This window comes from Motacilla alba, chromosome 27, assembly GCF_015832195.1.
Source record: "Motacilla alba alba isolate MOTALB_02 chromosome 27, Motacilla_alba_V1.0_pri, whole genome shotgun sequence".
NCBI lineage: Eukaryota > Metazoa > Chordata > Aves > Passeriformes > Motacillidae > Motacilla > Motacilla alba.
This window is the reverse complement of record NC_052042.1, coordinates 3671341-3686875: the sequence shown is the minus strand read 5'-3', so window position 1 is coordinate 3686875 and position 15535 is coordinate 3671341. Positions and strand designations below refer to the sequence as shown.

The following is a 15535-nucleotide window of genomic DNA, read 5'->3' as shown; positions in this document are numbered from 1 at the left end:
GGTGCTCCAGACCCGCAGGGCTGGTGTGGGGCCGCTGGTGAGGGAATTCTGAGGGTCTGGGGGTCTCATAAGGGGCTGTGCTCACCATCAGTGTTATGCTCCCAGCACCCGACAGGAATGGGGGGACAGGACCTGGGACCCTTGGTTCCCAGCATCCCACCCAGGGCTGGGGTCCTGCTTGTCTGGGCACCGCGAAAACACCCCTGGGTGGGTGCCAGGGGTGGGAGCCCACCTGGAGCCTGGCATGGTGTCCTGTGGGGGCTGCCCACACCTGGCCACGGCGCCCCAAATGTGGCCATGGCCCCCCCGAGGGAACGAGGACTAGCAGACGGGTGCCAGACCCCCTCTCTGTCCCCCCACAGATAATGCCATGGAGGGGGGGCTCAGCAGAGCAGCCTCTGGGAGCCCCCCGAGCAGGATGGGGGTCCTGGTGAGCGGGATGGGGCGAGGGGCCGCCCGAGGTCAGGCGCTCCCCAGCCCCTCTTCATCCACGGCGGCAGGTGGGTGTGAGGCCCGGGGGGGGGTCGGGGAGGTTAGGGGGGAGGCAGGGGGTGCTCGGGGGGGTCACAGGGGGCGTAGAGCTCACCCCCCCTCCCCGTTCCCGCAGCCGGCAGCCGCCGCAGGAGGAGCCGCGAGCGTCGTCGCTGCCCAGCATCCCCAACCCCTTCCCCGAGCTCTGCAGCCCCTCCAACTCCCCCATCCTGAGCAGCCCGGCCCTGGGCCAGGGACCCCCCCGCGAGGGCGCCTCCCACGTGAGTCAGGGGCTGGGAAGGGGGGCTGAGGCCTGGGACCCCTGTGCGGGCTGGGGAGGGGGTTCTTGGGGCAGGGACCTCCCCGGCGAGGGCACCCCCCAGGGGAGCCGGGGGGCTGGGGAGAGGGGAGGGTCTCAGCGCTGGGGCAGGAGCCTCCTCCCATGGGAGGGTCTGGGAAGGGGTCTCAGCCTCTGGAGAGGGACCCCTCTACAGAGGTCCCACCCTCCTGAGCCAGGGGGTCAAGGGGCTGGAAAGGGGGACCCCAACCCTGGGACAGGAACCACCTCCAAAATGAGTCAAGGCTCTGGGAAGGGGGAACCCATCCCTGGGGAGGAACCATCTCCCAAATGAGTCAAGGCTCTGGGAAAGGGGCATCCCATCCCTGGGGAGGAACCACCTCCTGCATGAATCAAGGCTCTGGGAAGGGGGGATTCCATCCCTGGGACAGGAATCTCCTCCTGCATGAATCAAGGCTCTGGGAAGGGGGGATTCCATCCCTGGGACAGGAACCACCTCCCACCGGAGCAGGAGGTGGTGGGTGGGGTGGATGGTCTCACCTGTGGTTCTGCAGGGTCCCCTCGTGCCGGGGGGGCCCTGACAGCCCCTGTCCCCTGTGCCAGGTGGTGAAGGTGTTCGGCGAGGACGGCGCCTGCCGCTCTCTGGAGGCCTCGGCGGCCACCACGGCGCGGCAGCTCTGCGAGACCCTGGTGCGCAGGACGCGGGCGCTGCACGACCACAGCTGGGCCCTGGTGGAGCTGCACCAGCACCTGGCCCTGGGTGAGCATCCGTGGGGGCATGGCAGGGCACGGCCTGTGGGACCGCCCGCCACCCTGCTGACCCCCCGTCCCCCCCAGAGCGCTGCCTGGAGGACCACGAGTCGGTGGTGGAGGTGCAGAGCTCCTGGGCCCCGGGCGCCGACAGCCGCTTCGTGTTCCGCAAGAACTTCGCCAAGTACGAGCTCTTCAAGAGCAACGCGGTAGGTGGGCACCCTCTGGAACCCCCCCGTGGGTGCCCCGAGGGTCTCCGCTGACCCCCTGTCCCCCAGCAGCTGCTGTTCCCCGAGGTGATGGTGTCCAGCTGCCTGGAGGCCAACAAGAGCATGGCACACTCCGAGCTCATCCAGGTACAGGCCACCACGCCCAGCCGTGCCCCGGGGACCCCGCCGTGCCCCGGGGACCCCGCCGTGCCCCTCAGCCCTCGTGTCCCCCCAGAATTTCCTCAACTCTGGGAGCTGCCCTGAGGTCCAGGGCTTCCTGCACCTGCGGGAGGCCGGGCGCAAGGTCTGGAAGCGTTTCCACTTCTCCCTGCGCCGCTCGGGGCTCTACTACTCCACCAAGGGCACCTCCAAGGTGAGGGCAGGGGGTTCTGGTGGAGGGGGGCATGGCCGGGGGGTGCAGCAGGGCCGGCCCTGACACCCCCCACCCCCCAGGACCCCCGGCACCTGCAGTACTTCGCTGACCTCACCGAGTCCAACATCTACTACGTGACGCAGGGCAAGAAGCTCTACGGGACGCCCACCGAGTTCGGCTTCTGCATCAAGGTGGGGATGTCCCTGCCTGTGGCAGGGTCGTTCCCTGCACCTCCCCTTGCCAAGGGCTCTCTGTCCCCTCAGAGCCGGCCGGGGCTGCCCCGTGACGGCTCCGGCCTCTCCCGCAGCCCCACAAGGTGCGGAGCGGCGTGAAGGGCCTGAAGCTGCTCTGCAGCGAGGATGAGCAGAGCCGCAGCTGCTGGATGGCCGCGTTCCGGCTCTTCAAGGTGAGCCCCCAGCGGGCGCCGCCGGCCCCCCGCCCGCTGGGATGGTGGCAGAGGGAATTCGGAGGGGATTCGGAGGGATAATGGGGACGTTCTGGAGGAATAGTGGGGTGGTGCGGTGGCAGAAGGGTCGCGCAGTGTGCACCCGTGTGCGAACCTGGAGGTGAGAAATGCCACGGAATGGGACAGACAGCGTTGGGAGAGAAATGGAGCTAGGAAAAATGTTTCAAAGGGTGGCCTTGCAAATAAGACCAGATGCTTTGGAGAAATAGAACTGTGAAAGATGCATTGTTGTAGAACCACGAGGGGTAATTTTAGGCGATTGGCTTTAAGGCATTTACAGCATGGTGTGGCAAAACCTTCCAAACTCAGGATATCCCCAAAAATGCTTATAGTATATTGTAATTAGGAAATAATTGGCTTCTGATTGTGATAGTGTGAATTATAACATCTGTATTGTCTCACCCTTCACGTGAGACTGAAAATAGAATAAAAGCTTTTAAAACACCTCTCAGTCGCCCCATCTGTGGGTCAGAAAAGGGCTTAATCTGACAATGCTGGAGGGATACAAGGCGGGGAATGTGGAGGGTTCTAGAGGGATGCTGGAGGGATGACCCCATGCCAGTGAAAATGTTTCAGGGTGGGTGTCCCTGTGCCCACGTGGAGTGGATGCAGAGGTCCCCACCCCTGCCCTGGGTGGCTGTGGAGGTCCCTGGGTGTCCCTGGGTGTCCCTGGGTGCTCCCCCACCCTGCAGCAGGGCCCCCCCAGCTGACAGAGCTGTTCCCCCAGTACGGGATGCAGCTCTACCGCAACTACCAGCAAGCGCAGGCACGACTGAGCCAACCCCCCTGGATCGGCCCCACGCCCCTGGTGAGTGTCCCCTGCCCCCCGCAGCCCCTGGCCCCTGGGGACCCCCCGGTGACCCCCCTGTCCCCCACAGCGAAGCGTCTCGGACAACGCACTGGTGGCCATGGACTTCTCAGGGTGCACGGGCCGGGTGATCGAGAACCCCAGCGAGGTGCTGACCGTGGCCCTGGAGGAGGCACAGGCCTGGAGGGTGAGTGGGGGTGCCGGGGAGTGAGGGGGAGTCCCCCTGAGGCCACCCCAACGTCCCCTCTTTTCTTTGTGTGCCCAGAAGAAGACGACGCACCGGTACAGCCTGCCCGCAGCCTGCCACAGCTCCCCGCTCAGCGCCGGTGAGACGTGGGCTCAGTGCCCCCCCAGCGGGGGTCCCTGCCCTGGGCAGGGGGTCCTCCCCAAGTCTGACACCCCTCTCCCCACAGCCATCCACCGCACCCAGCCCTGGTTCCACGGGCGCATCTCCCGGGAGGACACCCAGCAGCTCATCGGCCGGCAGGGCTTGGTGGACGGGTACGGGACCCCGGGGTGGGGGGGTCGGGGTCCCCGGGGCTCCTGGGGGGGACATGGGACTCCAGGGAGGTCCAGGAGCCCAAGGGTTACAGGGTCTTGCAGCTCCTGGGGAGATACAGGACACATGTGGGGTCAGGGGTGAGTGATCCCAGGTTTTTGCAGGGTTTGGGGGGCACACAGGCTCCTGGGGGGACGCAGAGCCTGTGTCCCCATCCCAGGGATGGCAGGGGGTACTGGGCTACTCCCAGGTCTTCAGAGGGGGTTTGTGGGACCCCATGAGTGACACCGGGAGGGCAGAGGGGACCTGGGGCCAGCAGTGACACCGCCGGGGCTCGCAGGGTCTTCCTGGTGCGGGAGAGCCAGCGGAACCCCAAGGGCTTCGTGCTGTCCCTGTGCCACCTGCAGCGCATCAAACACTACCTCATCCTGCCGGTGAGTGCCAGCCCGGGGCTGGGGGGGCCTGGGGGGGCTGGGCAGAGGGGTCCTGACCTGCAGCCCCCCGGCAGAGCGAGGAGGAGGGTCGGCTCTACTTCACCATGGACGACGGGCAGACGCGCTTCGCCGACCTCATCCAGCTCGTGGAGTTCCACCAGATCAACCGCGGCATCCTGCCCTGCAAGCTGCGGCACTACTGCACCTGCGTGGCCCTCTGAGCCACTGCGAGGGCTTGGCACAGCCTGGCACCACCAGCGTGGCAGGGTTTGGCTCAGTCTGGCACTGCCAGCGTGGCTTGGCACAGCCTGGCACTGCTGGCGTTCTTCGGCTCAGTCTCAACGCCGACGTAGCACGGCTTGGCACAGCCCAGCACCGCCGGTGTGGAATGGCTGGGCACAGCCTGGCACCGCTGGCTTTGTTTGGCACAGACTGGCCCTGCTGATATGGCACAGCTTGGCACAGCCCAGCACCGCCAGTGCGGTTAGGCACAGCTGGGCACCACTGCCATGGCACAGCTCAGCACAGCCTGGCACTGCTGGCACAGCTTGGCACCAGTGGGATGGTTTGGCACAGCCTGGCACCACCAGCATGGCACAGTTTGGCACAGTCTGGCACAGCTGGGTGGTTTGGCACAGCCTGGCACCGCCAACATGGCACAGCTCAGCACAGCCCCCTGCCAGGACCCCCACACTCAAGCACTTTCTCCCCTCTGCCCTGCAGCACCAGCCCCGAGTGTCCCTGCAGGGGCCTGGCACTCCTTGCCCCCACACCAGGGGGGTTTTGGGGTCCCCAGGAGCGGGGTCCCGGGGTGTGGGGGTGAGGGGGGCACCCATCACCGTGTCCCCCACTTCTCCCCGAGGCCAGTTGAACTGGGACGTGTTTTATACCAGTGATAATAAAGGTTATTTTTGCAGAGGTCCCGCCTCGTTCCTTCCCATCCCCAGAGCCCCCCCCAAGTGCCGGTGGCACACGGCTGGCAGCGTCCCCATCTCCCACGGCGTCCCCATGCCTGGCAGTGTCGCCGTGTCCCGCTGTGTCCCCGCAGTGCCCCGGGGGCCGCACAAAGGCCCCTCTGTGCTCCCCGGGCACCACGTGCGGCTCAGCCACGCGGCCGCCGCAAATCCCCGGGAGGGGGGATTATCCTGGGGGGATTACGGGCCCGGATTTGGGGGGGCTGGGGCAGCTGCTATAAAGGCGGGGGGCCGGGGCGCAGGGGGGGCAGGCCGTGCCATGGCTCCCAAGACGGTGCTGATCACCGGCTGCTCCTCGGGCATCGGGCTGGCGCTGGCCGTGCGGCTGGCGAGGGACAAGCAGCGCCGCTTCCGAGGTGAGCGGGGTGCAGGGACCCCCCGAGCCCCCCGGGAGAGCCGGCGGGGGCTGAGCCGCCTGTGCCCGCAGTCATCGCCACCATGAGGAACACGGGCAGGAGCGGGGCGCTGGCGGCGGCGGCGGGGCCGGCGCTGGGCAGGACGCTGGAGATCAAGCAGCTGGACGTGTGTGACGAGGGCTCCATCCGCGCCTGCCTCGACAGCATCCCCGGGCGCCACGTCGATGTCCTGGGTGAGCCCCGGGATTCCCGTCCCAGCGTGACCCCGGTGAGGGGACCCTCCATGGTGGGGACCCCTGTACTGGGGGCTGTGTTGGGGGCTGTCCAAGCTTGTCCCGTGCCGGGGACCATTTGTGCTCCCAGTGCTGGGACCCTCGTGACCCTGACCCCGACCCCGTGCACCGGGGAGTGTTTGTGCCAGGGACCCCCTGCACCAGGGACCCCCTGTGCTGGGACATTCCCTGTAGCAGGGACCCTCCAAACTCAGGACATCCCATTCTGGGGACCCTCCTAGCGCTGGGAACCCTCTGTGCCAGGGGTCCCTCATGCACAAGGGACCCCTGACCCCACACACAAGTGACTGTCTATGCCAGGGTCACCCTGCACCAGGGACCCTCCACACCCAGGACATCCCACGCTGGGGACACCCCGAGAACCAGGGACCCCCATGCCCAGGGTGTGGGATCCCCCTGCCCGGGGCACACCCCACTGATGCCCCCTGCCCACAGTCAGCAACGCCGGGGTGGGCATGGCGGGACCCCTGGAGTGCCAGAGCCTGGCGGCCATGCAGAGCCTCATGGACACCAACTTCTTCGGCCTCGTCCGCCTGGTCAAGGAGGTGCTGCCCGACATGAAGCGGCGCCGCGGGGGCCACATCGTCGTCATCAGCAGCATCATGGGCCTGCAGGGTAGGGGAAAATGGGGTGCCCTGGGGGGAGCAGCCCCCACCCAGCCCTGACTGGAGCTCCCCAACCATCCAGGCATCGTCTTCAACGACATCTACTCGGCCTCCAAGTTTGCGGTGGAGGGTTTCTGCGAGAGCCTGGTGGTGCAGGCGCTGCGCTTCAACGTGGCGTGAGTGAGGGGGCAGGTGGCCGTGCAGCCCCTGGGGCCGGGGCTCCAGAGGTGCCCAGTGCCCAGTGCCCCATCCCTGGGCAGGATCAGCCTGGTGGAGCCGGGGCCGGTGATGACGGAATTCGAGACGAAGTTGTACGAGGAAGCCGAACGCGCCGACTACTCGCGGACTGACCCCGAGACGGCGGAAATCTTCACCAAGCTCTACCTGAGGAACTCCAGGGATGTCTTCACCAGCCTGGGCCAGACCCCCGAGGACATCGCAGAGGTGACAGGCGGGCAGGGGGTCCCAGTGGGCTGGGGGTGCCCTGCTGGGCTGGGCTGGACAGAGACGTCAGTTAGCCCTGACAAGGAACAGCAATGCCCAGACAGCTCCATCCTGATGGGGCTGAGCCTGGCTGGGAATGGGGATAGGAATGGTGATGGGATGGGAATGTGGATGGGATGGGAATAAGATGGGAAGGAACTGAGGATGGAGATGGAGGAAATGGAGTGGGAATGAGAAGGGATGGAGATAGGGGTAGGATGGGATGGGGATGGGGTGGGATGGGTAAAGATAAGGATAGAATGGGAAGGAGTTAGGGATAGGATAGGAATGGTGATGGGGTGAGGTGGGATGGGTTAGGGATAGGATGGGAAGGGCTTGGGAATGGGAATAGGAAATGAATGAGAGGGAGATGGGATGGGAATGGGGATAGGAGGAGAATGGGAAGGGAGGAGATGGGAATGTGAATGAGGATGGTGGTGCAGATGTGGATGGGATGCAGACAGGGTTCAACAGGGTAGGGGTGGGATGGCAATGGTGGCGGGCAGGGGTGGGGCCGTGGGCACGGGAAGGGGACAATCCCACGCCCACGTGCAGCACACCCTGCGGGTGATCGAGGCGGCGCGGCCGCCGTTCCGGCACCAGACCAACGTGGCGTACACGCCGATGGCCGCCCTCAAACACGCCGACCCCAGCGGCGCCCTCATCACCGACGCCTTCTACCAGCTGGTGTTCAAGTACGACGCCGTGCTGCGCTTCGGCCTCTGCGCCATCCGCCTGCTCCGCTGGAAGGCACAGAAGGTCAAGGCGGGCGCGCGGCTCCTGGGCTTCAAATAAACCCTTGCGGCTTCTGGGCGCTGCCCAGCCCATCCCGGGGACGGGGGCAAGGGAGCCGGGACCCGTGCAGGGTTTCGCTTCCCGTTCCTGGCCTGAAATAGCTCCCGCCGCCACCGCATTAAAATGGGGGGGTATTTATAACCAGCGCCGGGTGAGCGACGCAGAGCAGCTTCCTCCGCGAGCGCAGCGGCCGTGACGGGGCTGGGAAGGGCTGGCAGCTGCCCCCTGCTTGCCTCCCGCTCCCCAGGGGCACCTGTGCCTCTGACCCGCGGGCATGTGGCACCCAGGGGACCTCACCCTGTCACCCCCTGGTGCTGCGTCCTCCTTCCTCCAGGCACTGCTGTGGGGTCGGGAAAGTCCCATGGTGCAGGACCCTGTGTCGCCCCCGTCTGGCACTGAGCCCTGGGGCACTGGGGCAGCGCAGGGGGCACAGGAGGTGTTGGGAGGGCAGAGAGCAGAGTGACAGGGGTGTGTGGTGTGTTCAGAGGGGCATTTAGGGTGCAAAGGGGGTGCAGAGCGGGGGTGGGATGTATGACAAAGACTGGGTGCAGGGCGGGTGCAGGGGTGCCCAGCAGCTCACGTTGCCCCAGGGGCTCCCCCTCTCCAGCTCCCTGTGGGTGACAGTGAGGTGGATTCACCCTGGGCACTGGCGTGTGGGCGCTTGGCGTGACAACACCGGGAGGTGAGAGCAGGGGGAAACCACAGGAGGCCCGGCATGAATCAGCCCCGCTGCTCAGAAACCTTCCTGGCTCCCCCCGCACTCCCTGGCACGGCCCCCGGAGCCCTGGAGGGACCCCCCAGCCTCAGGTGAGAGGGCTGGTGGGAGCGGCTGCGGCTCCCTGTGCCTCGCACGTGGCCTCTCCGAGCCCCGCCGGCTCCAGGGACCGTGGGGACAGGATGGAGGTGGGGAAGGAAATATTTTTGCATTATCCCCCCCTTCTCGCACGAGTTAATGGCGTCCCGGGGTGATGGCAGCACCTGTGGGACGTGCAGGGGTGACATCAAAGCGGTGACAGTGTCGCTGCCTCCCCCCTCTGCGGTTTCTGCAGATTTGACTAACTTTCTCCGCTTGGGGGGCAGGATGGGGGGGAGGTAGGCGTGACTCTGCCCGGCCCCGGGGAGCAGCAAGGGGGGCCCCCGGCACAAAGCCACACCTGTGGGAAACGGGGCTGAGGGAGGACAGGAGGGGACAGGACCCCCCTCCAACACCCCCAGGGTCCCCCAGTGCCCAGGGGAGCAGCAACAGGGCTGGAACTGGGGGAACTGGGGCGAGCAGGATGAGCCCCAGCCCCGCTCCCAGCCTTGCTCACGGCGGCCCGGGACAGAGAGAGGGGAGAACAGGGAGCTGCTGTGGGTGAGGGGATCCCCTTTGAGGCTGAGGAGCATCACCTCCCACCTGGAGCATCCTCCGTGGCCATGGAGCGCCACTTCGAGCCCAGGGCTGTCGCCTCCATCCCACCATCGCCGCAGCCCCGCGGGTGCCGGGGTGGAGGCGCTGCCGCAGGGGCCGGAGCCGTGCGGGTTGGAAGTAAATTTTTCTAAAAACAATCGTCTGCTGGGACTTTCCTGTGGCCGGCGTGTGACAATTGCCAGCCGCTCCCCGTGTCCTCGATCCCCCGAGGATTTCGCTGCCAGGTGCCGACTCGCTGCCATGCAAATGCGGCGCCAGATTTAACCCGGCTGGAGGGGCTGGAGGGGCCGCTTCGGCGGCTCCCCGGGGGCTTCACTTCCCTCCCGGCGCAGCGAGGGGGGCATCAGGCGTGACACAAAGCTGCTGCCCCCGTGGTGGTGCCCCGGTGACAGTCGCGGCCCTGTCCCCAGCGCAGCACCGTGTCCCGGTGGGAGCCGCGGAGCTCCCCCGTGGGGAGCTGGGGGCGCTCCCGATGCCCCTTCCAGCACAGAGCCGGCTCTGCTCATCCCCTGCCCCGGATTTGGGAACCCGAGGGTGGGAAAACGCCGCCGGGTCCCCGCCGGGCCGGTGAGTCAGTGACTCGGTGCACGGCTGGGGAATTGGGCCACCGAGGAGGTGGCGGCGGTGACTCAATCCTCCCCGTCCCCTCCCGGCACCGTCGGGTTTTGGGCGCTGGACGAGCGGGAGCCGGGATGCTCCAAGGATGCAGAGCAGCAGCCGGAAGCTTGGCGGGATTTTTTTGCGCGTTAGGAAGCGTGTTTCAACACGACGACAGGAGAAACGGGTTCCTCTGTGCTCTATCACGATTACAGCTATCAGCAGATAAGGATCTCTCTGTCACAACACCAACTGAAGGTTTCTGTAAGCCTTTAAAGGGCTTTGGCTCCAGGCAGGAGGAGGCTGAGGGGCTTTGGCTCGAACCAATTCTTATTGAGAGACAAACCAGGATGGGCAGACGCCGTGGGACTCGCTGTCCGCAGCCCCGAGCCCCCTCTGTCTCACCCGACCCTCGGAGGGTCCCGGCAGCAGCAGGGGGAGAGACCCCGCAGGGTTTGTGCGGCACTCGGTCTGGAAGGAAGTGAAGGGAAAAGAAAAAAAAAAGGATCCTCTGACTTTCTTCTCGGCTTTTTTTTTTCGTTTCTGTTTCTCAAGCGTGTCCAGCTCTTGCGGCAGGAGGTGTCAGGGGGGAATGAAAGAAGCGCGAACAACGTCAGCCTGGTAAGGCAGGTGCTAAAAGGGCCGGGGGGTTGGTGTGAGCCTCCACCCTCCGCCGCCGGGATGTTTCCATCTGCCTGCCACAGCCCCGGGAACCACGAAGCCACCCCGCAGCCCAAGCGTGGGGCTGAGCTGCCCCCACCCCCCAGCTCTCAGGTTAAACAGTTCCTCTATTACCAAAACCGTGTCCAACACCATTTTCCAGCAGTCAGGGGAGGAGGTGATGTTATTTTACGCCTCTGACTGTATCAGTTACTCTCCTGAGTAACAGGTTCTGCTGAGCACAGCCTCCGCCATGGCTCAGCGCCCCGTGGGGACGCAGACTCCATCACACCTGTGGGGTTTACAGCTCCCAGAGGTGATGGGCACCTCAGCCCCAGTGCTCATTCTCACTCCCAGATCTGTTTTCACGGCTGACAGAGTGGATATTTATTTACTGACACTTTTAAAACTTAAAAAAACCTTTAAGCACCAGGGGCTCGTTTGTTGGTGCTAAAAGCTCCTTCCCTGCCCACTCTTGGGGGCGATTCATCAGTAAATGAAGAACCAAGCAGGATGGACACACTGGAGAATGCTCCAAACCCGTTCCAGACCAAAATAACCAAGCCGGGAGCAGAATAAATCAGGCTCTGAACCAGTACGAGTGGTTTTCCCATCTGTTTTCCCAGACAAGGTGGTTTCCAGAGCTCCTCCGAGCTCAGAGACCTGCCCTGGACCATCACAGCCCCTCAGCATCCAGACATGGCCCAGTGGGATTCCCATCTCCCAAGCCAGGGCAGCACTGGGCCAGGGATGAACGATGGGGTGTGAAGGGACAATTCAAGTGTATTATTAAATTAATCCATTACCCAATCCACTCATGGAGAATAAGATTTTTGGATGGCTGCAGGAAGTCTCTCTCTGTGGTCTCCTTTAAGAACCTGCCTTTGCCTGCCCTCAAGTCAGGACATCGCCATTATTTAAATATTTTATTCATTTATTGACAATTCTTTGGTCTTGAAAACTAAGCCATTGAAAAGCAAGCTTGTCACAAAATTAGAAATTGACAAAGATAACCACAATGTCCTAAAAATTGTCGGACTTAGAAATGTCAGGGCAGCAGTGGAACCTTCTCTTTGCTCTCTGGGAATTGTCTCACTCCCTTTCCCTGTCTTTTGTGGACCCAAAAGCTTGGCCCTTGGGGCTGATCCTGGGTGGAACTGCAGCCTCCCTCACAGGAGGAGCACTGGTCACATTGTGTTTACTTGGGGAGAGCCAACATGCACCTTTCTCATGATGGAGCTCTGGGAAACATCCTAAACCTGCTTTACAGCTCCACACATAACAGCAGAAGAGTTCTCCTCAACCCCAGGGGCAGCAGGATCCTGGATTGGCACTTCCACAGCACTCCGGATACTCAGACACACGCTGCAGGCTGATTTATCCCTCTCCAAATCCACCTTTAGTGGGAAACATGAATGTAAATTTCTTATTTTGTACCTTGAAATTCAGAGAGGAAATAATTGAGCCAAAAGAATTCAGAGGGAGGGGTGAATTTCAGTATTTCTTGACCCTCAGCTCTTCAGCCTTCCCTCAGGGAAGTGATTGGATCACCAGGGATAACAAAAAAGCAACACAGCTCCCAAACCACACAAGGGATGCAGAAAGTCCATCAGAACACTCCTAACTACAGGATACAAAAATATTTTGCAAAAGACTAAACCTTCACTCAGCAAAGCTGTTACCAAACCCCTCTCCAGCCCAGGGACACCAACACAGCTGCAGGGCCATGGGGAGATTGAAAGAACTGTTGTAAAAACCAGCTTCAAAGGGATGGCACCTGCTCAGGGCGTGGAGCAGCACTTCCCCAGGGCTGGCCTGGTGTGGCTGTGGCTCTCACACCCCTGCCTGGGGTCTCACCTGTCCACAGCCAGCCAGGGCCACCCTGTGGGGACACGGATGGCACGGCCACACGTCCTGCTGTGGGACAGAGGCACAACACACAGCACAGCTTCATCCTCGTTCTTGGTAGCCATCAGAAAGGAGGAGTTTCCAGCAATGAAAATCGGGATTTCCCCTGGGCCGCATGGATGAGCCATCCAGTGAGCTCACTGGTTATCCCAAAAATATGTACTGTTAAAAAATCCCAACCCCAAATAGGTCTCATTTCTTATTTTCCTCTTAATGAGCGACTTTAAAGAAAGTCAGCAGTGGGGAAAGAATAATGAAAGTGTGCCACATTCTTGTTAGGGCTTAGGGGAAAAGCTTTAAAGAGGAATTAATAATCCCTCCCTTTTCCTGCCCTCGTTTTCCTTGTTTTGGTGATGAGCCACTGGGATTATAATTAGGAAAAGCTCCTCCAACACACCTCTGACTATTCACCTGAATGAGCAGGGGAATTGGCATGAAAACCTTTTGTGCTGACTTAAAGCAAACTCTATAAAAACAAACACAAGATAAAAATTGAAAACTTCGTAAATGGCTCTGAAGTTTCACAAAAATAAAGTTCATATCAAAACCAGTCTCTGCTCCTGGTGTTTCCCACAGTCCCACTCACCACAGCAGCCAGGCAGAGATGCTACAGAACACTGAATTATCGGGAAAGACAAATTTAAAAAGGCGTCACCTCGTGACACACTTAAAACTGGCCTAGAAAAATACTCAAGAAATTCCATTATACTAATTAAAACCCCAACCAACCAAGCCTCCCCTCCGACTGAAAACACCTCCTTTGACCTTGGAGAACGGGTCCTTTCACTTGAGCACGACCCTGTGCTCTCCCCGGGCTATGTGCGAGGAGAACTCGTAGCGGTCGTGGCTGCGGTAGCCGCAGACGTTGCACTCGAAGGGGTCGCGGAAGCCGTGGCAGCCCATGTGGATGGTGAACATCACGTAATCCAGGAAGAGCACGCGGCAGTGGTCGCAGCGGTACACCCCGATGGCCTCCCCTTCCTTGTTGATCACCTTGAAGGCGTCGCGGGGGCAGATGGCGGGCGGCTTGATGATCTCGTACGGCCTCGGGAAATCCTTCAGGGCCTGGAGGCCGTTGCGGGTGGGAGCCGGGATCACCTGGCTCTGGTGGAAGGCGGGGTTGGGCCTCTCCTCGTGGTTGCTGTCAGTGTCTGTGGAGTCGTGGCCGCTGTTGTTGGGGGAAAGGCCCCTGTCGGAGGACAGGCTCTTGTCCCTGAGGTGGCTCTTCTCGGCCTCGGGCGCGGTGCCGTTGGGGACGTCGGCGCGCGGCAGCGGCAGCGGGTACAGGCTGCTGATGACCGGCACCATCTCGGCCGTGGGCGCCGGCGGGGTCTGCACGAGGGGGCGCAGGGCCTCGGCCCCGAGGTAGGTGATGGCGTTGTTGATGGCCTGGTCCATCATGCGCCCGTGCATCATCTCGCTCTCCTTTTCGTACAGGAAACTGGAGTTGTAATTGACATCGAAGCTGGGGCGTTTCTCACCTGCAAGAGACGGGAGGTGATGATTACCTGAGTGGGTAAAGAGCTTGTTAAACCCTGTGATGACTTTTCTAAAGGGCAGAAATCCCTGGGAATGGGGCATGATATGTTCTCTGCTGAAAGAGGCTGTTCTTAGACACAAGTCTAAGACACTCAAGTCTAAGACACCCAAGTCTCATACAGCCAAGCTTTCGGGTGGGGTATTTGGTTATTTCAAATTTTTTAAAATCTCAGGCTTAGAAGCAGGAGGTGGTGAGGGTACTTTCTGAGAGATCCATCTTTGGCAAGTCCTTGGACACTGAAGCCAGTTTTCCCCACTGTTCTTTGACAACTACAGCTTTCTCTGCACCACACCTGGCTTCTTGGACCTCTACACAAGCATTCAGGTAATCTAATACTGGCAGATATAAATATAGATATAAACACCCCACAGTTAGGGTCACTAGATACAGGGTTTGTGGAAAAAAAAAAAAGTTTTTCTCTGGGTGTGCTGGGGCTTGGAAAGCTCTGGACTGGACAGAAGTGGAGGAGAGTGCACCTGAAATTCTGCTCACACCTCTCTGGGCAGCACAGCGCAACTCCTGTTCTCTGTGCCAGGTGCAAGGAGGAAATAAACTGCACCCCAAAGGCACTAAAGACATTTTGGAGGTGAATGTCTAGAAATAAGTAACTGAATTCTGTGGTTACTAAAAGCATAAACTTGTTCATAGCTTTAAAAAATTACAAAAAAAAAGGCCAGATGAAAGGTTTCACATGCAAGTGACTCGCAAACATTAGATCCACGAATCTCTTGGTTACGGTAACTCGACGGGTGCAGATGTTTATCAGTCACCTGTCAACACCGTGACTCAATGTGTATGAAACTCGTGGGGTTTCACTGCAGAGGCAGAAAACCAGGAGCTCACGTTTCTTTTCTAAAACACTCCAAAAGGTTAAAGAACCACAAGAGTGTAACTGCTTCCAGCCCGCGGCACCGCTCGCCGTCCAGCTTCACATGGAAGGAAACAAAATGCTGCAGGACTTTTGGGTGACTCATAAAACCAGCTCCAGGCAAGTGAAAGATGTGAATAAATTGGAATTTAAGTAGGAAAAAAAAATAACAACAAAAGTAAAAATAGACAAGGCTCCCTAAAATTTTGGTGTTAAGTGTCACTGTTGTAAAGTAAGATAAAGAAACATGATGTGTGATTGTAAGATTGTGGAATATCCTGAGTTGGAAGGGACCCACCAGGACCACTGGGTCCAACTCCTGAATGATCACTGAGGGTCTCTGTGACTCCACTGTGCTGGTGGATTTTAAGGTCCCCCAGGAAAAGACTCTGAAGAAGGGCCTGGTGCAGGGTTGAAGAGTCAAATGCAGAATCTGGTGGTCCCTGCCCTGGTGTGGGACTTGTACTGGTGCACACAAGGCAGCTAGTGGGGATGGAAATGTGAAAAATAAAGTGGGCAAGACTCCTGGTGCTTGTCTGAATCTCTGCAGAGCCCTCCAATTATAATAAAGGGGGTTTTCTTCCAATCAATAGACTTCATTCAGAGAAACGAGCCAAACAAAGATGCCTTGTTAGTGTATATGCCTGTCCCTGCTTCCTGAGTAAATGAGACATCAGCACTCATTCCCAGATTTCCCAAAGGATCCCTGCACTGGCCTGGCAGATCTGAGCTCTGAC

At 60.7% G+C, this 15535-nt stretch overlaps 3 protein-coding genes across 7 annotated transcripts in view; 2 read left to right on the top strand and 1 right to left on the bottom strand.

Annotated features, from left to right (window-relative positions):
- Positions 1-366: 366 nt before the first annotated feature.
- On the top strand, positions 367-5217 carry GRB7 (growth factor receptor bound protein 7; the record flags this gene model as incomplete). Its single annotated transcript, XM_038162847.1, has 14 exons — positions 367-500; positions 608-752; positions 1373-1529; positions 1607-1728; positions 1798-1875; positions 1964-2101; positions 2182-2292; positions 2409-2507; positions 3295-3375; positions 3446-3562; positions 3641-3701; positions 3789-3876; positions 4215-4308; positions 4383-5217. Coding segments are annotated over 14 exons (1572 nt in total), but the record flags the coding sequence as incomplete, so codon positions are not given.
- Positions 5218-5533: 316 nt separating this feature from the next.
- Positions 5534-7847, top strand: RDH8 (retinol dehydrogenase 8). The gene is made up of 6 exons (XM_038163333.1): positions 5534-5638; positions 5710-5871; positions 6367-6546; positions 6619-6712; positions 6797-6980; positions 7575-7847. Exons 1-6 carry the CDS (start codon positions 5542-5544, stop codon positions 7812-7814), a joined length of 957 nt encoding a protein of 318 aa, XP_038019261.1. The 5' UTR covers positions 5534-5541; the 3' UTR covers positions 7815-7847.
- A 3551-nt stretch (positions 7848-11398) lies between these two features.
- Positions 11399-15535, bottom strand: part of IKZF3 (IKAROS family zinc finger 3) — a 36165-nt gene continuing 32028 nt past the window's right edge. For all 5 annotated transcript variants that reach the window (XM_038163046.1, XM_038163045.1, XM_038163047.1 and 2 more), the window contains one exon: positions 11399-13871. In XM_038163046.1, the coding sequence (XP_038018974.1) occupies positions 13174-13871 (698 nt within the window). In that variant the 3' untranslated portion in view covers positions 11399-13173. The remainder of the gene's footprint in view (positions 13872-15535) is intronic.